Raw genomic sequence first — 21,088 nt, forward strand, 5'->3', positions numbered from 1 at the left:
CCCCTTTACCCTCATCACTAAGAATCTCTGAACTTTTTAGCCACTTGCACATAAATTTAACAAAAGGGTAGAAATCTCAGCATTTTGTGCAATGTGATGGCTTTCACAATGGCACACAGAAACAGACCCAAACTGTTGTACATTTCATTACGTCTTGAGAAAAATTGGAGCACTACAGCGACCTGTTAAAAGCAAGAAAGGGGTACAGGGGTTTATTTTTGCAACAGGGGTTCTTGATACATGCTTAAGTTGACTAAGTCCCTAGTAGGGCTGCAGCGGAAAGCACCACCAAGACTAAGAAACAGGATCAGTTTCACAGTCCAATGCTACCGGAGGTTGCTATTGGAGGCAAAGGACACAAAACGCACCTTTTTCACTTAAAGACATTCTTTATTCAATCTTTTTTATATACAATATTATTTTTAATCTGTAAAAAGTACATATGCAGGATTCCAGGTCAGAGGCAGAAGGTTTCCACATCAGAAGATAGACTTTTGCCCTTTTATTATTTTGGAGGAAAAATAATCTGTCAGTTTTAGACAAAGCAAGAATAAAGGCAGAATGCAAATCCAACTTCCACCAAGCGATTAAGATTAAAGGCAACAATTCACTGTAACAAGTCAGGCTGTCCCTTTGACTTCGGTGGTTCCCAACTTTTCTGGGTGATTACAGAGCAGTTTGTTAGAAGGGGCTGACAGCCGAAGCAGCTAGGGCTTATCATCTCTGCTACAGTTGTATGCAAGTAACTTGGAAAAGAGCTTGGGTTTCCTCTTTGTATGGCAACTCAAACTCTTGAGCCAAAAGACTGTTTCTCAAAATTCAAGGAGCGAGAGGGATGTCTTACCAGGGTGAACAGATCTCTGAACTACAGTGTGGATCAAGAGCTTGCTTTCATTTTTCTCTGTTAACAAGAAGCCTGTTTCTTATTTGTCCCCTTAAAAACATGGAGTAGGCTTATTAATGTACGTAACAGGCTCAATTTGCTAAAAGCCTGTTACGACAGCCCTGAGATGTAAACTGCCTCACTGTTTTCTGTGGATGCCAGGTTATATTGTTGATCCTTTCAATGTTAATGCTATTAACCACTTCTCCATTCCAACTAGGGACAGTCACATTATGAAGGTTTGTAATATCATTTCCTCAGGGACAGAAGAGGGGATTCATAAAAGACAGCCTGACAGGGCTTTGCTTAGCTGTAAACCAGCACAGGGTAGACCTTTAACCTTAAAGGGAGTATTACAGGGAGTGTGTAATTATTTGTACACTCAACCGAGACACTCAACATTCAAATCTTGTAAAATACTGGGTGGGAATATGTCAGTGATTGGGCGGCAGAAGACAGTGATCCACAAATTTGGAGTAGGGAGCTAAAGCAACCTCTAAGGTGTGGCTGGCACAGGGAACTACCTGCTTTTCCCTTTACTCCAGCATACTTACTATTTTCCATACTTTACTTAAACATTCAGTTTTAAGGACTATATTGTGCAGCAAAATGACACCCGGAATATCATTCAAGGGTTTTGTTTTTATTTAGAGGACAAAGCTAAGAAGTTGACTTCTTGACTGCAGGGGACACACAGCTCCAGGATGGTCAAAGGAAGCTGCAGAAACCTGGCTTCTTTGGAAAGTCAAGCTGTAAGTGTTAGAAAAAAATTTACTGCTAGCAGATCCTGACCAACAGGCAAGCTTGAAGCTTGGATTAGGAAAAAGAACTGAACATCCTTGTTTTGACTGCATGCAAACAGGAAATAGACAATTCTGGGATTTCCAGGCTCTTGCCCAAATCCAGTGTGCCAAAACCATACATGATTTTCTGTTCTTTATTTCATCCTGTAAGAGGAGAGGGTATTGCAGAAATTGCTAAAATGGGACAGCTACCTAAAGAAAACGAGGATTGTTTTGTTAGAGAATACAGTGCAAGACTCGGAAACGACTCAGACTAAAAAGTCATTTTGTGCTTAAATTTACACTCTTATCTTCATGAAAGTATGTAAGACAGCAGCAACAGAATGAAAATGGCAATATTCTACTGTACCTTACGTACCCAGAGGGAAAACAGTCTGAACTTTGGGTTGCACGTAATGCCATTCTGCAGATCAGAACCTACTTCTCTGTGAAGGACTCGGAACGAGGGCACGTCACTTCAGTCAGAAGTTTCAATATCCGTGGTGCGTGGTTATTATGCACACACCTTGCCCAGAACCCATGACCTCCAAACTCAGCTTGCTCTAGGAAATCTCAGGATGGAGAGATTCATGAATGACACAGCAATTAGTCCTTAAAATGCATTATTTTTGATAGACTATGCACATCAGTAGCTTCTGGAGGAAAAGGATAGTTTGTATTTTAAAGAGTGATAGAGTAGAAACTGATAGCCGTTGGGGTAACTGGAAAACGAGAAACAAGTGTCCTTTATTTGGTACCTGCTGCTTGTCTACACAAAGAAGAAATAGCAGTACTGTACATCTGCTTTGAGAAAAATACCATCCCATAACATGAAATGGCTTCAGGTCCTCAATTCAAGCATTCTTGTGGCAGTGAGTTAACCCATTGGGATTCATGGAGGAATTAATTTGAAGGGTTGCTCTTTAATTCACGAGAGGGGGATGGAAGAGCAGCAATGATAAGAAGTTTGCTGTTTCTGGGACTCCAGAATTCTGTCCTTGACCTTTCTCTGAACAGACTGGCAGCCATTCTATATCTGCATTTATCTGGAGGTGTATGGGGTGGAAAGTGCCTTTTTCTTTTTGTCTTTTTCTTTTTTTTTTTTTTTTTAAACAGAAGGGGCTGATTTTCCTCTTTCTCCTTTGTACCCAGAGAGATTTAGGAGAACAAGGCAATCAAGTGCAGTTTTAAACTAATAACAGTTCTCATGGGATAGGAAAAACTTAATTTGAAAACACAATGTATCTGAACTTTGGAAAATGACTAGCTCTTCAGTATGTCACTGAATACTAATTAGAAAAATAAATTAATGCGGGACCAGTAAGAAGAATCCATTTATTAAGCTACTTCTAATTTTAAATAAACAATTACTTGAATCAGTATTATTTACTGTATCAATTACTTTATCAGGTCTCAAATTATTTTTAAGATACTGCTGCAAATTACAGTAACTTAATAACTGGTATTAAGGTAAAAACATTGAGATTGGAGGTTTTTTCCAAACTCTGTGTCTTCTGCCTCTTAAACTAAAGTAACTGTCTGGAAAAAAGCATCCAACAGCATTTTTTCTTCTTAGATCATGTGATGATTTCTATGTCTAAGTTAGTGTCAAAGGTGAGTGAAGGAAAATTTTATGGGGGAAATTCTACTATAAGGTACAGGGAGGTATATATCATAATATGATAGAGAGAAAAGCTTTTATATATAAAACTTCATATAAAAACAGTTTTTGAGGGGGACAAATAGCACTCACTCCCTTTAGATCTGATCCTGTACTGCTGTCGCTCACTGAAGAGTTCTTCCACTCCAGTATGAAAACACAACCATGATTTTTTTTTACAGACTCAACCTGTGCACTAATTAGGAGGGAAAGGAGCACCTCCCAGCTCTTCTTCAGCAGAGGGGCCAGTCACCATGGCGAAAGGATTTGAGAGCTATAAAGGTTATTCCCCTTATGCAAAGAATAATTTGAGCTGTAAGGATTCTAGAACAACAGTAAAAAAAAGAGATTGAGATATACCCAAAAAGATGAAATTTCTTTTAGCAAATAAGTGAAGACTGAAGCAGACTCCATTTAAGGGATACTGTCCAGCCCAGCCAAGGAGTACTTGGAAAAAAAACCCGTGCAGGTAGCAGCATCTCATTTCTCATAAACTAATGGAAGAAGAGACTCTTCAGTTTCTTTTTCCACTCATATGTAAGAGATGTTGGCTTTGTACTGGAGCACCCAGAAGAAAAGGAGTTTTGTAAACTAAATCAAAGGCAGTTTTGGGCTCCTGTCATACACATACCTGCAAAGAAGGTTCCATGAATAGTATCCAAAGAACGAAATTTAACTTTTTGGAAAAATCCAGACTGTGTGGAAAAATATAAAGCAACAAACTCCTGCTGCTTAGCTCAAGGGGAGCATTTTTAAGTGCCATATACTGTATCCTCCTAGATAAATCACAAGATACTGTTTTTCTCATGTTGTCATCTCTGTTTATTTAGCTAAAAGAACCAGGACTAATAAGAGAATGTTTTTTACCATGTGACAGGATTTGTGAGGAAGGGAAACTTAGGCTCCTTCCTACCCTGCAATATGCTCCAGACTGTGACTGTAGCTTGCCAAATGAACTAAACCCACATCGCTGACAGTGAACTACAAACCAAATGCTTACTAATTGTCTTTTTGGATGTAAGCATACAACACAGATCTTTCAGCATTATTTTGAAAAGGGAAAATGAGGCGGCAATTTTATAGACTTTATTTTTAATAGCTTAGAGGCCCTGAGAATGGCTGCCAGTCTGGACAAACACAAACTCCTTAGAAAATTCAGACAGGTACAGAAAAAAATTCAAATCCTGATGCTGCTGGTGCAGTGATGTTGCTTTTTGTTTTTGCTTTGTTCATGCCATCATCAAACAAAAAAAAAAAAAAAAAAAAAAAGAAAAATAAATTCTAGGTATTTGGAACCCACCCGACCTGAAGAGGTGACTGGTGTGTTGTTCCTTGCAACAGCGAACAGCAGCAGCAGCAAGTTCCTCTCCCCAGATGGGAAAGCCTCTTCTTCCTTATGCTGCTGCGTTTATATTAAACAGTAGATTCCATGTCTTGCTAGGGTTCAAAGCGCATGAAGTCTCTGTCCTGCAAATACCACACTAATGTGTTTTGGTCATGTATAAAACAGAACTTTTAACTTAGCTATATGTGAAGAGCTTCGTTTCTCACGCCGGTACTTGCTTGATTCAGAGGTCTAGTTTTATCAAGTGTCTGTCTCCTCTCCTGCTTAAAGTCTCAAGTGGTCCATGTAAACAAAACAGAGCTGAAAACAGTCTCTCTTCCTCTTCATAGAGCTGTTTTTATCGATATGCAGGATTTCCTGACAGTGTGGTGTTGGCTAAATGTAAAACAGGCAGAGGATGAGCTTCTGTGTTAAAAACCCAGTTGTCTAATGGTAGAAGGTCATCATTGGAGAAAAGCAGATACAAATACCTAGATATCAACACAGAGAGAAAAAATGGTGGGTATTAAAGCAGAGCAATAGACAGGCAGCGGCAACACAGCAGCTTCAAGCCCCACCAGACAGCAGCTAAAGCTATGACCAAGTTACTTGCTTTCAATTTTTGTATAGCGCCCACACAACCTTCCCTATTATAATGATCTGAAGAGTCATTTTTATTATGGTCAAGCCCTTCAATGAAAAGTTGTTGTAAAGACAGCATTTTAAACTTTCCAAGTAACTTTTGTTTTTCAAGACTCCTTTCAAAGACTTGCAATGTGAATGAAACATCAAGACACCAAGCACGAGGATTTGGGGGGCAGGGGAGCACAGAAGTTGGCAAAAAATTCTTCTTAATGGAGTAAACCCAGTTGGAAATTACTAATCCTCTTTAATTCAAATCAAAGATTTTGAGGAAGCACAAGGGAAGGCACTAAGCCATGCCAGATACCTGACTTGTCATCACCATGCTGGAAGTGGTTCAGCTTCTGGTGGGAGGAAATGGGCCAATATATTGTGCAGAGGGGATTCATAAATGTTGTGCATTATAAAGCAATGCAGAGCAATTGAAGCGTGTAACAAAATTAAGGTTTCTGGACATATGTGGAAGAAGATTATTTCTTCATTCTTTTTTCTTAACACACTTTTTGAACATGGCTGTGCTATACTTTGTAGGATATATTGGTGGTAGGGATCTTTGTCAAGGCTTCCAAACTCAATTGCTACAATTCAAAAGGCATTTCCCTTGTTCCAGAAAACCTGACTGTGCAAGCGTAACATCACGGGGGTACGGGACCTCTCAGCTCCTCCTACAGCCTGCTTTCCTGCCATCCAGAAAGTGGCAGGTCTTGCAGCACTTGACAAGGAAGGGGTGTCACTCCCATTAGTGAGCTCTGTCACATCCAAAACGCGCACACACGTTCTGCCTTCGCTCTGCGGAGGCTGCTCTTCTCAATCAGACACTGGTAGTGCCTACCATCTACAGTTGTGTGTCACTGCCTGACCGCTCTCCCATTGCATTTATTTGCCAGTTGTATCCACAGCACAACCTAGTCAGTGAAGCTCTACTTTTTCTTCCCTTCCTCACCAATTAACTGTTTACAGATAAAAATTTCTTGCTGAGATGATTCAGTTTTGTTCTGCATGTCTAGTCTCGTTCTCTACATTTTTCATTCATCTTTAAAACATCATACCTTTCCTTTCCTCCTTACCCCTACCTTGCTTTCTCCCTCTGCAGCTCTCTGAACTCTTTTTCACCACAGCATCAATGTTTCATCTTACTCAAACTCACCTTCCTCATTTGATTCACGCTTTTGCTTTGAATAAATCAAGCAACCTATTTCTACATCTTGCTGCTTCCCACTCAACAGCTACCTCCTTGCCTCTGATACTGCTCAAACTCTCATAATCTGCTGAGTATCTTGAGCCAAAGTATCCAAGCAGCAACAATGCACGTTTGGGAGAGGTATCAATTTTGAATTTGAGGGAAATGAAGATGCAGAAGTTACCATCAATAGCAGAAACGATCACAGCAGGCATTCCGTAACACACATTTTATGTCCTACTTCTGAGTGACATCTTCATTTTCCTCATGGCATCACACCCAATCCTTCTGTCTTTATTTTCATAGCCATTTGAGCTATCCTGACCTTACATTCTCTATTTTATCTCAAGGTAACACCAGTTTCTGGTTTGGCTATGCCAGTCGCATCAATGTCAAACGTCCAATATCCCACTCTCCAATAACACTTTGTTTTGTCCCACAAGCAGGAAATTATCCAAACCAAAAGCCAGTAAAAATTTCTGAGTTCCTTCCTAGAACTGCCTTTTTTTGCAATGCTTGCACTATAGTACGTCCAGTTACTGAGTGATGCATCAGTGAATTTTCAGATCTCCTTGTGATTATTTAAGATGCAGACAGGATTCTGGCGATACTTCAAAGGTCAGCCTTGTCACCACAGAAGTCCCTTAGGAGCAGATTTCATTCTCTGATTTGGCTTTTATAGGCAGATCAATCACATAAGATCAGCTCCTGGGGAGGTATTGCTTGGTATTGGAGATACTGGACCTGTTTGAAACTGCTGCCTCTCTCTTTGGAGTATAGCTTTTAGTCTCCAGAAAATGAACTTGAAGAAGTAAGTGAAATCAAATTAACAAAGACAACAGAGGAGGTAGCAGTGGCTTTCTTTTTATAATGATAACATGGGAAAACAAAGTATTGTGATTATGTAGAGGAATTTGGTAAGGAGCCAGCAGAAGGGGAGAATAGCCAGACTCTCCGCTTACATGGGACGAATTCGGAGCCACTTCTTGCCAGTGAAATGTGTTGTGGTGCCTGAAGTAGGCACCAGTACTGCCACTTTCAGGACCTGCTTTCTTGCTGCTGCATTTTGAGCTCCCAATACCCAAACCCAATCTTCACATACGTCAGCTACAGCTAAAACCTGAAAATTTGATATTGCTGATACTGTAAACTCTGCTGCTGTATAGAAACCCTGTTTGTTTTGCAAAGCCTGTATGCCATGCTAGACTGCTAAATGGTTACAACTGTCTTTTCGTCATATCACTGGGTTGTAAAGACAGAAAGGGCACCTTAATGAGTCTTCGTTGCTGACAGGTTTGTGCAACAACATATGTATCATCCCTTCCATCACACATTGGCAGAAAGTGGTATGGATATGTAAGCAGAGACAACAACTATGTCTCCTAATAGCAGCTCTGGCCTCATTCACACTGCCAGCAGTGGCTTCTGTCTATGGATTTAACCAACCAAAACATTCCCCAAACTGTTATGCAGGAAGAAAAAAAAAGGGGTAGGGAATACAGCCAAATTGGACACTTTTCTTCCAAAAGTAGACAATTCACAACATTTCAGGGAGGTAATCAATACAGGAATCTTGGTAGATTTCAACACCAGAATTATATTAGCAAATTTGATGGTGTAACTTGAGTATCAAGAAAATTGTCACACATTAGAAGACGTTGCTTCATCGGCAAAACCCCAGAGCAATCACAACCGTGTGACAGAAGAGTGCTATTGATAGCTGCTTTGTGTCAATGATGAAGGAGATGAGCAGCCATGACACGCTAGCTCAGTTTTAAAAACAGATCTCTCAATAAAATCCCCGTAACATATTCCTTTCTTTATACTAGTTTTTCTTATTGTATATATCATCTCCATAAGTTAGAGGTTACAGCATATTCTAGTATCACATTGTTTGTTATTAATTAAAAAGAAACATAGTGGAAGACCAATGACTTTGAACATTTTACCTTCAACCAAATATGCAACAGAGTGCTTTAGCTTCTGCAGGGTGGACTACAGGTGTCCTACTGATTTGACTGAATTGAAAATAAGATTATAAAATATGCCTGATATTCCTCCTTACACCAAGAAGCATTCTAGAAAAATATGTTGTGGAATAAATACAGAAAAATCATCCAAGGGCACAAAGGACTTTTGTTCCATCCATTTACTCCCTTCCAGTGACATGCACAGGAGAAACGAGTTCTACAGTATCAGAGCATGGCACATACTTGTATAAGACATGTCAAGTCAGTGTATCTAAAAAAAAATTGTCTTTTGCACAGGAATTTCTTAAAAGGAGATAACCTTCTCTGCTGTGATGACAGAAATCAAACAGAAATATTAAAACCTAAAGCTCTCTCAGCACAAGCTTCTTGTATAGGAAATTCCGCTTGTATTTTCTGCTGGTGAAATGGGCTGGGACCCGAAAGCTGGGAAAAAAGGCTTAACCAAACCATAAACCACCCTGATAAGATATGAGCTTATTTGTTGAGCCACTGTATTCTACAATTCAGATGCTAGCTTTTATAGGAAGATGTAGGAGTGAAGAGAACTTACTTCAAAGTTTCAGCAAGGAAAAAGCTCTGCTGTACATCGTCATATGTAGGAGATGAGGAATAGACATCCTTGACCCCAGAAAAGCCACCACTGACTCGGCAATACTTGTCAATTGCCTGCAAAGAAGAAGGGAAAAGAAAAGGAGAATTTAATTGTAGAACAAAATATGGAAACATTAAAGGATTAGGCTTGATCAACAAAGGAGGTAGCTCTTTCCGTGCTGCATTACTCTGTTGTGAATCTCCTTGACAGAGGATGCTGTGGATGTTAACAGTTTACGCTGACCAAAAAAAAAATGAAAAGGGACTGGACACATACAGAAGTAAAATTGCTCCAGGGCTACTAATGACATCACGTTTGGCAAACTGCTAGATGCTAAGAAAGTATTCTTGGGAAGAATACTTTCTTTCCTGGGTATTTACTGTTGACTGATACTGATGACAGGACATGGACTCAGTAGACTTTTGCTCTGAGCTGGTACGGCTCCTCAGAGGTAACACTGAGTAGAACATACATCCATCAGTCAATCAACGCAACATATGCTATGAGGTGCATAAGAAGATGACAAATGTCCCTGGATTTTGCAGCTGGAAGAGTTTGAAGAGTTATAGGAACTCTGTGACTAGTAGCTAGTCATAGGGACTTACTGAAAGTAGGAATAAAATACTGTACTCATCTTTAGGGACTGTTGATTTCATCTTATAAACTCTTCTAGCTGCTGCTTTCTCCCCACATTTCCATCTCCTACATGTGCTCTTCTCTGTTTCCCCTTTATACAGTTGAAACTCAAGTCAGCTTGTGTGCTGGACTGCAGAAGAGCTCTTTATCTTTAAAGCATGAAGTTTAAATCCATAAACATTCCATGCAGAAAGGGGCCAATGGATCCGTGATTCACAAATCACCCAGCTAGTCAGCTCCAACACAGTACTGCAAAAAGCACAATGGAAGAGGAGGAGACTGGAAAGAACGCATTAGTAGCTCAGAGCACCTCTCGCCTACGCTTTCATTATTCCACTCACATGCACGACCTTACAGCACACAAGGATATCAGCCATTAAAACCAGCCCCAAAGAAACGACTCTGAAATGATTCACAAGTTATTTGTGCTTCCCCGCTGCTTTGGCAGTGCTTCCTCAGCAGACACGACTCTCTTAATAGATTCATGCAGGGACAGAAAAGGCACAGTGATGAAGGGAAATGTTTGGCTCGGGATGTCTGTCATTACCAACTACCGAACGTAGCTACCTGTAGTTCAGTAATCTATGATTCAGGCCGTCAGCCTGTATGAAGTTTCTCTCCGCATGGTGCTTTAGGCCCAGATTTTTGTTAATTCTGATTTTTGCTAGTTATACTCAACAGAAGCTGAGTGAAGTCAAGGCAGAGGAGCAAATAGATTTTGAATGATGTCCCTTTTTATGCAGAGAAAACAAACTCAATCAATCAAAATGAACTCTTCAAGGTCCTTACTATAGCCTTTGCATACTAGAAATACTGGGAGACAAAGGAGAATTTTCCACTGGACACATGCATAAAGAATGCTGGCAGATGCCATCACTGAAATCAGGAGGAAAAGTGGAAAGGCAAATAAGCAAGGCACCTAGGACAGTAAATCACAGCACATCAGGTACTACAGCTAACCTCCTCCTGCTATACACTCTTACCCTGTGGAAACGTGAGGTTCTTCATGGACCAAAGAATAATCCAGACTGTACAGAGTTCTTTCAAATTTCTGAAGACCAAGATTTTTAAAGAATCCAGAGAAGAGACTGGCAAAAGGATGTTACTGGACTCCTGTGGCTCTAGAGCCTGAGCTTATGCCAAGAAAGGTACTGCCTTTCTTGGCAAAATCTAATTCTCACCGTAATTCCTTATCTCAAGTGGAGCTTTCTCCAACTTCGGATGGAAATGCTCCCTCTTTTGTTGGGACTTGAGCCTAAAAGGAGAAAGCGTCTGGATGAATACTTTTCAGATCTGGTTACTGGTAGCTAGGGCTACACTGAGACTATTCATGTGCTGGGATTAGGGTTGCCCAGGTTTCCTCTACAGTCTGGAGAGAAAGGTGTACGTGACACGTCTAGCCCAACAGCATCAAACACACGACAATCTCTGTCTGCATGCTCCTGCACATCACCAGTGATGCTAGTTATCACATGGCAGCCAAACAAAAAAAAAAACAAAAAAAACAAAAAAAAAAGAAAAAAGAAAAAAGAAAAAAATTAATTGAATTAATTGTTTGGCAGACTTCTGAAGAAATAATACTTACACTGTTTATGGAACCATTTGCACGTTCCTCCCCACAAGCCCTACAGCCACTAGGCAGGTGTGGTGTGAATAAACAAGAGCCAAAGCACTTTTGCTTTCTAGGCAGGAAATGAAGTGCCTCCTCTTGCCACTATCCCCTTTTTTATAACAGTGCAGAACACGACCTTGCCTCTGCTTTGGAGTGTGGCAAAATGCAGAGGAAAGCTCCAGTGGTTACAATCCTGCCAGAATTTCTAGCATGCAGAGTCTGACCTTGCAGGTGTTCCTCTGGTCAACGATTCAGTAACCCTGACGCTGCGCGCCTCGGCTCGGACAGGAGAAACTTGCCAGGGATTGTGGCAAAAGGAGGAGAAGGAACGAACGGTACCACTGTTAGGACACTGTCTCCTTCAATTCCTTTATTCTGGAGACTGCAGACAACAGATAGCACTGAGATCCTGCTGTGTGCTGCAGAGGTCTCATGCTTGGATAACTAAGTGAAACGCTGGTGAAGCTAGCAGGCCTAGAAGCCTGAAGAAAGAAAACATGTGATATATATTGATTTTTTTTTTTCCCTTACAATTACCAAGTAGTCTTGTACCTTCAGAAATTTCTCCTTGGAGACACAGACTCTGGCTAGACTGGAGTTCAGGATAGGCAGAGGATTTATCCTAGCTGGTCAGAGATCTGGACGCTGCAGGTAATAATGAGCTGTAGAGGAAAAATTCCTCTGAAAGACTGCTATACAGCTGTTCATCCAAATATAGATCAACAAATTGTCCTTGACTCAGAGGTGTACAGAACTTCAAGACACTGGCTGAAAAGTTTGGTGCTGTAGACAAGCTGCTTAGAAGGCACTTGAAATTTGCAGTGTTCTGCTTTCACACAGACCTCGGAGTACTTGGTGTAGGGGTATCTGATTTGCCACCTGGATACTCTTTCACTCAAGAGCTGAAGACCAGTCTCCTTGATAAAACCATGCTAAATTTATTGCACCCTAGAATACAGGGAAGTCCTAGATGACTGGAAGGGTATCAAGGTAATGCTACTACTATGAGGCATTGGGCAGGCTGAATACTTTTAGGATGGCATACCTGATGTTAGTTCCAAACAACTACAGAAACACATGTAAAAAATACTGACGAATAAGCGGATAATTGACACCAATCAGCGTGGTTTTATAGAGAACCATCTTGCTCGCAAGCTTGATTTCATTCTTTGAGGTCTACAAATTGACAAATAGAGGTAACTGCTGAGCTGTAATAAACCTAAAAGTTTCTAAAGCAATTGATATGGTACCATAAGATGTTACAATAAGACAAAGCAGCACTATACCATATCAGTATCACTATCTTAATTTAAAACTGACTGACAGTGCCCTAAGAATGAACCGGCAATGTAAAATCATCACCAAATACAGCTGCTTCTCACAGAGATCCACAAGGAGCAGTCTGAAGTTTTATCAATCACTGCAACGTTGCTGCTGGCAAAAACGACCCAGGTAACAGCAGTGTAACCTGGCAGTTACTGGCGCCCAAACAAAATGAGTTTCATATAACCAGGCACATAATCCTAAATCTAGATATAAAGGCTGTGTAACTGCAGAACCAGAAAGTAGAGATGATTCAAAGAATTCAGTGGCCACATGAGACAATTCAGTACGAGTTCCTGCTAGGATATTGTGGCAGGTGCACGCGCAGGGACAGTAAACAGTAACAGGGATATAATTTTACTTCTGCACTGGGCTGTGGGTAAAGTCAAAACTGGAATATGCAATTCTAGAACTCGTTTTTAGAAAAGGATGATGAACGGATGTGGAGGCAGACATTTGGAGAAAATGCTTCACAGTGAGAGACAATACAATTTATTTAGCATCTTAAGTAGACTCAGTAGCAAGCTTATTACAATTTATGAAAACTCTTTGGAAAGAAAACATGGGGGAATAAAAGACATTTTACTATGGTATAGGAAGTCATAGGAAAATCCAGTGATTGACAGCTGAAACTAGACAAATTCAAATAGGAAATAAAGCATATATTTTTAACAGTACAAGTAATTCAATAATGGAATAAAATACCAAAAGAAGTGGATTTTCCAGTTCCCTTTATTCAAACCAAGAGTAGAACAGAAGAATATGCAATAGCGTACTCTTGCCAAATACACGTCTTGGCTCGGAAATGACGCAAAGTGAAATTTCAGGGCCTGTCACATACAGGGAGATCAGAGTTGATCTAAGTTCTTTGGAAATAAAACTGGAGGTGCCTCTAGATCAGACCCCAGCTCCCTCAGTTCCTCTGAGGGTGTTTTTGTGGATGCATGTGTGACTCTTCTAGACTATACCAACAACATGCTCATAAAAACTGTGCCAGTTTCTCCACCAGCTGTGGTTCTCAGAGCTTCCAACCCATGAACCCATGTTTCTTTTACCTCCAACCTATTGCCCGCCTCTTTTCTGTCTACTTGGCTTCACTAAGTAGAGAGCTATAGGTCTTCCAACTCCATCTTACTGTCAATCTTCACTGTAAGTAGAAACTCTGAATGAATTCTGCAATCTCCATGGTGCAATCCTATTTAGTCAGATACACAAGTCCCCAACAAATAGCTGAACCCTTCATTCACACAGCTTAGATTAGTAATTGGCTTTACATACCTATTGTGAAGTGGTGACTCTTATTGCTTTCAAATAATTAGCCTAAAAAGGATTTTAGTAATTTTCTGTATTTACCCTGAATATCTTGCATGTGTATTTCTGTAATACTTCAGCCAGCCCCCCAGCATACCATCATCCAATTTGGCTGGCCCAGTACAATTGAGATGGATGTTGTCTTTAGTGCTAAGTATAGTATTAGGAAGAATTAGCCTTTTTTTTATTAGGAAGGAGAGAGAGACCCTGTCACAGGGATTTATGATCACTGAGGGAATATAAGATTCAACTTCCTGGTTTTTCTGCCACAGACACTGCATTTGGAGAGATGTGACAAAACAGGCCTTGGTCAAGGCACAAGATCTACACTAAAATGCCCAAGTGTTGTCCAAAAAATCTAGATAATAAAGCCAAAAAGAAGGTGCCAATCCTGAAATAGATAAAGTACAGCACAAAGATCTGCATACACACACAGTCCAGCCCTCTGTGCAAATTCCCATTGATAAAAGGCAGTGTGAGATCTGGGCTGGGAGTGCTAAAGAAACTTAAGTAATGCAGTATACTTAAAAGCCAGGTGGTTCTGCAACTCTGAAGAGTTCTTAAAATGACAGAAGCAGACCTCTAACATATTGGTGAACTAACCCAAATCCACTCAGATAGGGATGTATTCATCCATCCAAAGAAACAAACAAGGGAGACCACCAAGAACCCAGTCATCAAACACCACATTATAGCAGGTTCAATGCAGAAAAATAAGACCATTTAGAACTCAGAAACAAAACTCAGTTTCCCCAAAAGTTTAAAAGAACTGCTAGACTTCTGATGAAGAAACTATCATTCACCATGAAAGGTCTGTAATACAGATTTCAAAGTATGCTTCGGTGGTTGAAAGGCAAAAGAAAAGCGAATACAGTGTTGTACAAGAGCAGCAAGTCAACTGCTCTGTGTCATACCAGATTCTTCTCTATTTATAAATGGAGGAATAAACCAGAGTTGTGTGTGGTAGGGAAGAAGGAAAAGTAGTGAGTAGGTGTGAGAAGTAAACACAATAACTTATTTTCCATATGCAGGGAACAGAAAACCCTGAGGAACAAAAAGCTTCCCAAACTTCTGTGTTAGTATGATGGTGGGGTAAGAAAATCCGTAAGTAGGAGGGAGAGGTATGCAAAACCATTTACGCAGAGTTCAAAAATATTTTACGGCTATGTTGGATAAAGAAAGTTTTCATTGAGGAAGCAAGCAAAAAAAGTCATTCCGTAAGGACAGAGGCAGTTAAGCACATGGGCTGCTTGATTTACACAGCTTCGATGAAGGCTGACAGAAGGAGAAAATAAAATCCTACTCTGCACACAGAAAAAATTGGAGGCAGGGGAGGAAGAAGGGAAGGTTTGGTTTGAAAGCGTTAATGGGGACCAAGATATGAAGACAAATGGAGAAAACTGAACAAAATGCAATTCAAAGATATGCTATGCAGTGTGCTTAAGAGACAGATCCTGGCCTGAAAAAATTTACATTTGTAAATTCTTTAACTTAGTACAAAGGACCCAATCTCAGCCTAGATCATCCAGCCATAGCTTCTGACAGAGCTGGTGTTAGATCAGCAAGCATTTGTAGTACACACGCTGGCAAGGAGTAAGTTACTAAATCTGTTTCTTTGTCACATTAGAAACATGCACGGTTTGGGCAGGAGGGATGATGTGCCTCAATGTTTGATGTTTTGGAGAGAGCAGCAATGCACTCTGGAATACAAATGTGACAAATGTGAAACCTCTCTTCAGAATAACATAATGTTGGTTATAACGGAACAGTCTACAAGGCAAAACCTAAGCAAGACTAAGAACACAATCTTAAAATACTTGGATGCTTCCACATGATTGTAACTGTGCTGAGGGAAGGATAGGGATGAGCTCAGCTAAATATTCTGAACCTGCCTTAACTATCTTCCACTTGATGAATACAGGTTTCTCAACAGATCTCTTCCTCCAAGTACTTTTTCTGGGTCTCTTGCCTCTGGAGCAAAACCGGTTTTCACCTGCAGAATAAAGTTTCTCCAGGCTTTTGGTTCACCTCTTCCTTTGCTCTTCCCTCATCTCCTTTGGCTGTAGTGAAAATATTTCATTAGCGTCTTGTTATCTTTAATGTTTATGCTCATCTCTGAAACTGGCTTTGACCTGTGTTTCCAAAGACTGCTGGAGCTGTAGCGGGGAAGTGGAGAAGCTGTAGTAATTCACGGATCTTGAAGATGACCAGAGAACTGCTTGGCCAGCAAATTAGTTTTGCAGGAGCCCAGTACAGACCAGCAGGTGGAAGCAGTGAGAAACATGAGACCAAAAAAGGCTCCCAAGTTCAGCCCTAGGAAGCATTTAAAGGACTAAGTCTTTTGGGGATTAGAAATAATTTTTACAATTAGAATATTATACTGTCATGTGAAAATAAAGCCTAGTTATTAATACAGCTATAGTTATTCCATAATCTATGACTACCAGATAAAGGAGTTATCCATCTACGTACAAAGGATGAATGAAGGAGGCCATGACCTCAGATCTGTGTCAAGAGTCTTACAATGAACCTGGGCTTCTGTAGACCAGTACAAGCATTTCCAATGAGAAAGACTCAGAAGCATTTTCACACTCGGGAATTAGATTAAAACATTCAACAACTAGATTTAAACTCAGGAAAGCAGCTATACAAAAAACCGCAACAATCTCTAAAATACCTTAGCAACAATTTTTAAGTTCTGCCTTATGTGCCATTACTTACTGACTTTATTTTATGATCTACTTCTTGCAATGCTGTAATTTTTTGTTATAGTTGAGTAAATCTAAACTGACTGGCAAATTTTTCCTTCCAATCAGACAACTAAGAAAAGAAAAAGCCATGATACCAACCCACATATAGGTATGTACATGCTATCTAGTCTACAAACCATCTGAGAACAGTTGTCCTACCACTTGTGTTTTAATAGCCGACCAAGAAGAAACTGTAAGAATAGCTTTGTCTTTTATTCTAAACTGAGTGCGAACACCTGCTTAACAAAGTTATTTATAATACACTTTCATTTCCCAAGATAAATTAGCCCTCTTGGGGGCTGTGGACTACTGATAACAGTAGGAGTCGTGACCAGTGGATTCTATTTCCATGCCTAAAACTCATCAGCTGTATAAAGCTGAACACACCTCTCATCTGTGCATCTGATTCAGCAGTTGCAAAACAGGAATAACTGCGTGCACCCCCATATGTACCCTGGTTTACAGGAACTTGTGAAAAATCAATTACCATTTGAAGTGTTTCAGTACCACGACACTGAAATGACTACAAAAGGAAAATACGTAGAATTAAATTACTGACAGATAATTAATACAGTTACCTGCGTTGCTTCCCAGCCCCACTGCCTGTACTTGGGATCATGGGTGAATCTCCACATATACCAGTAGGTCTCAATCACCTCTGGTCTTAGGATGTAATACTTCTCATTCTGCCGCACTGCCACCGCCTCTACACCGCCATCAAATTTGAATGCTTCTGGACCCAGCTTTAATGCTGCAGAGGAAAGAGGCAAAAAAGAAAAGAAAGAAAAAATTTATTCTTTACAAGTCATTGCAGGAAGGGTGGATAGGAGACTGCTATATCCCAAGCATGTGAGAAAAGCAGAAACTAGCTTGCCTTTAAGCAGTCCCATAAATATTTTCTATTGTTGCGGCCTATAATTTTTCTTATGAATAATTTATCCAATTCCTGTGAGAAAACTACCTATCTTGACAGGAGTACAGTAATCCTCTTGAAAATTAATGAAATGCTAAGAATATAAACATATTAACACATTCAATTATAGGATAAAATTAAAGTGACCGACATCAGCTCTTTACAAGCAAAAGAGGAAAAAAAAGGGGGGGGGCAGGGGGGAATGTCAGCAGCGGTTTTGATATCCTTTGATCCCACCCAGACCTGCGGGAAAAGACCTTAGAACAAAACCAGGTACCACCATCTCAAATAACCTGCATCTTCATCCAAACTCCCTTGGTTTAGGGAAGGGCTGTCAGGCCACCATAACTGATGTGCTTCATAATGTGATCCTCAAGTAAAGGGTTTACAACTAGGCAGTGAGAACTTAGCCACACCTGAAAATAAATCTTAGTTCAGAGATTCAATATTTCATCCCTTAAAGGAAGCTGTAATGGCCCTGTGCCAGCAACTGGAAGATTATTCATATAAGGTGGTACCTGTAGAAAAACTGTCTAAAATATGAAGATGCAATTACAGACTTTTTTTTATTACACAGCCACACATTATTCCTCAAATAATAATGCACTCTTATCTATAGCTGCACCCCACCCTTTGCTTTGGCAGACAATTTTTAAGGCACGGAACTTAGAAGCCACACTCGAGGTTTAAAAATTATTAAAGCAAATAATCATGTAATTCCTATGGGCTAGAGGCTCAAATTAACCATGGTCTCATGAGTCTGAAAGGGGAACCTTAGAATACTACAATAAAAAATATGAGCACCTCCCAGTGCATGTCCCAGCAGGAGATCTCCCCCAAAAGTTCCTTAATCTTTTTGTTTCAAGGGAGTATGGCTCTGGATGCCAACAGTAAAAAGCACCACTTTCTGCTTCAGCCGCGTGCATGGTAAGGAAAAGTCCATCAAGAAATTTTTATGATACTTCTTTCAAAATGGGCCATTTTACCAGTTTCAGTGAAAAAAATTTACAAATTTTACTGCAAAATCAATGAGATTAGATACAGAGTTCTACCTATCCAAAATTAAGACGATAAGAATGGCCATACTGGACCAGACGGAAGTTCTGTCTGGTCCAGTATCACGTCTCTAACAACAGCCAAAATCGGACAAGGATAGGGAAGAGGAAGAACAGGCCAAGTATACGAGATACGTTTTTCCAGCTTCTCTACAAGTCACCACTTTTTTTGAGCTTGAGGCTTCTCCCAAACTAGACATACTTTTTATGTGGCCAGTAATTCTTAATAGATTTACTTCCCAAATACTTACCTGGTGTTCCCTTAAACCTCTGTAAAAGCCTTAAGCATCCAAAACAACCTCTGCTAAGGAGTTCCACATCTTTAATACCTCTTGGGTGTAAACCCACTTTTTTTGTTCTTTTCCATTTTCAGCTTGGTTCCTACTAGATTCATTCAATAGTCTCTAGACTTTGTCTTGGAGAAGAGAGTGAACATCTGATTCCTATCCACTCTCTCCAGTCTCCTGGTGATTTTGCAAATCTGTTGTATCCTATCTAAAATGTCCCTTTTCCACACTGAAGAATACTATCCAATTCAGTTGCTCATTGAATGGATACTGTTCCATACCTTTATTTTTCCATCTAGCCTTTCTCTGCAACTCTTCCAATTCTACTACATCCTTTGTGAAATGAGAGGACCAGCCTGAATACAGCACAAAAAGTGTGGACAAGATTAATACAGTGACACAATGACATTTTCTATTTTGCTCTTTCTCACTTTGTTTTTCCTGACTGCTACTGAGCTGACATTTTCATAATCTCAAGAGCAATTTCCTGAGTTGTAATGGTCAGTTAAGAGCTCATCATTTTATATGGGAGGTTAGGAATAATTTTTTCATAGGTGCCTCACTTTACATTTAACTACACTGAATTTAATTTAGTAATTTATTACCCAATTACTCAACCTCATAAGGTCCTTGTGTAATTTTTCAGCTTTCTTTCATCCTTGCTATCCTAAATAGATTTTTTTTTAGTTACTACCAGCACATTTACCTTATTATTCCTGCCCTTTTCCTGATCATTTATATATGTGTATGTATATTTAAATTTATATATACGCATATTAAAATATTAAATGTGAACATACTATACATTTATATGCATCTATACACAGATAGGTATAAAGATACCATGTATTTATACACATATCTATATAAATATATCTAAAATATATCAGAGTACCAGTGGTTAACCACTGTTTGTCCATTGCAAGAGCTGACTATTTACCTCTACCCTACCTGTTACACTACAACCATTTTTATTCTCCATGCAGGTACTAGCTGCTTAGGCAGTGGCTGCTTAATAGCCTTAAAAAGCCTTAGTAGAGAACTTTTGAAAAAGTCTTCTGGAAATCAGGTAAAACATGTCAGCTGTATTACTCTTACCCAGGAAAGAAGCTGGGCTTCAGGCAGTTCTGGTGATGCGTCACCTACAGAAACTGTGACACCTTCTCTGGCTTTGTAGCCTGCTGGTGCATTAAATCTTTAATTATTTACTCATATCTACTTCTAACATTATTGGGCACTCCAAGAAATTATACCACCCAAGGATGAGTGACCCCTGCACATTGTGACAATCTCATTGAATTTTTATCTGAAACCAAGGATGTAAAATTAATTACAGCACTTCTACTAAGAGCTGACTGAAGTAAAGAAGATACTAGAACATAATACCTTTCAGGGGAGCGTTCTTCTAAGCAAAGAACCACCTAAGGCCATTTTACAATGCTATAGCGGTCATACTTTAATACAGGTATTTTAGTATTAATAGGGCTGATAGGCTATAGTCTAGGCAGGGAGGGCAGATGAGAAACAATTTCACACCATAGTGCAAAATTGCAAAGCTAAACCAGTACCATTGTAAGAGAGATTTTAACTGATTTCAAGTTGACTTCAATAAGAGCTGTATTTACCACTCCTGAAAAAAAGGGTAAATCCTCAGACTTCTAGATAAATATTATGTTTCTAATTTTAGAAATAATTTTGAAAACATTAATTTTTTGTGTGTTCATTTAAGACTACAGTTAATCTAGCAAAAAATTTCCTGAAAGTAAGAAAGGATTATATCATAATTATATATATAAATTATATAATTATATATATTATATATGTAAAATATATCATAACCATAATAATACTTTCTAGGCTCTAACTCATATAAAATTTGAGGAAGAGGACCCAGCAAGACATGTAGGTGCAATAGGCTGCAGCCTCTCTAAGGTAGCTTCACAGATCTGAGGTTGGTCTTATTTATATATTGGGACACATGGCACGGTGTCACGCCAGCAACAATCTGTCCAAAAGGTGATGGTGTGCTTTAACTTGTGCCACACTTCCAATCAAGTTAAGAAATGTCCTAAAATCTTCAGCAAGCCCCAATGATGCACTGTGAGCATCCAAAATACCTGCAAGGGATCACTGATACATGTTCCAGG

The 21,088-nt window shown here is 39.7% G+C and overlaps 1 protein-coding gene across 3 annotated transcripts in view; it reads right to left on the reverse strand.

Annotated features, from left to right (window-relative positions):
- Positions 1-369: 369 nt before the first annotated feature.
- MAN1A2 (mannosidase alpha class 1A member 2) overlaps positions 370-21,088 on the reverse strand; it is a 144,112-nt gene continuing 123,393 nt past the window's right edge. For 2 of the 3 annotated variants that reach the window (XM_075034479.1, XM_075034481.1), the window contains exons 11-13: positions 17,265-17,437; positions 9,013-9,128; positions 370-5,140 (exon numbers count right to left, since the gene is read on the reverse strand). In XM_075034479.1, the coding sequence (XP_074890580.1) occupies positions 5,008-5,140; positions 9,013-9,128; positions 17,265-17,437 (422 nt within the window). In that variant the 3' untranslated portion in view covers positions 370-5,007. Of the gene's footprint in view, positions 5,141-9,012; positions 9,940-17,264; positions 17,438-21,088 lie in introns of all 3 variants that reach the window. The other variant, XR_012651395.1, reaches the window with a different exon arrangement.

This window comes from Buteo buteo, chromosome 8, assembly GCF_964188355.1.
Source record: "Buteo buteo chromosome 8, bButBut1.hap1.1, whole genome shotgun sequence".
NCBI classification, from domain to species: domain Eukaryota; kingdom Metazoa; phylum Chordata; class Aves; order Accipitriformes; family Accipitridae; genus Buteo; species Buteo buteo.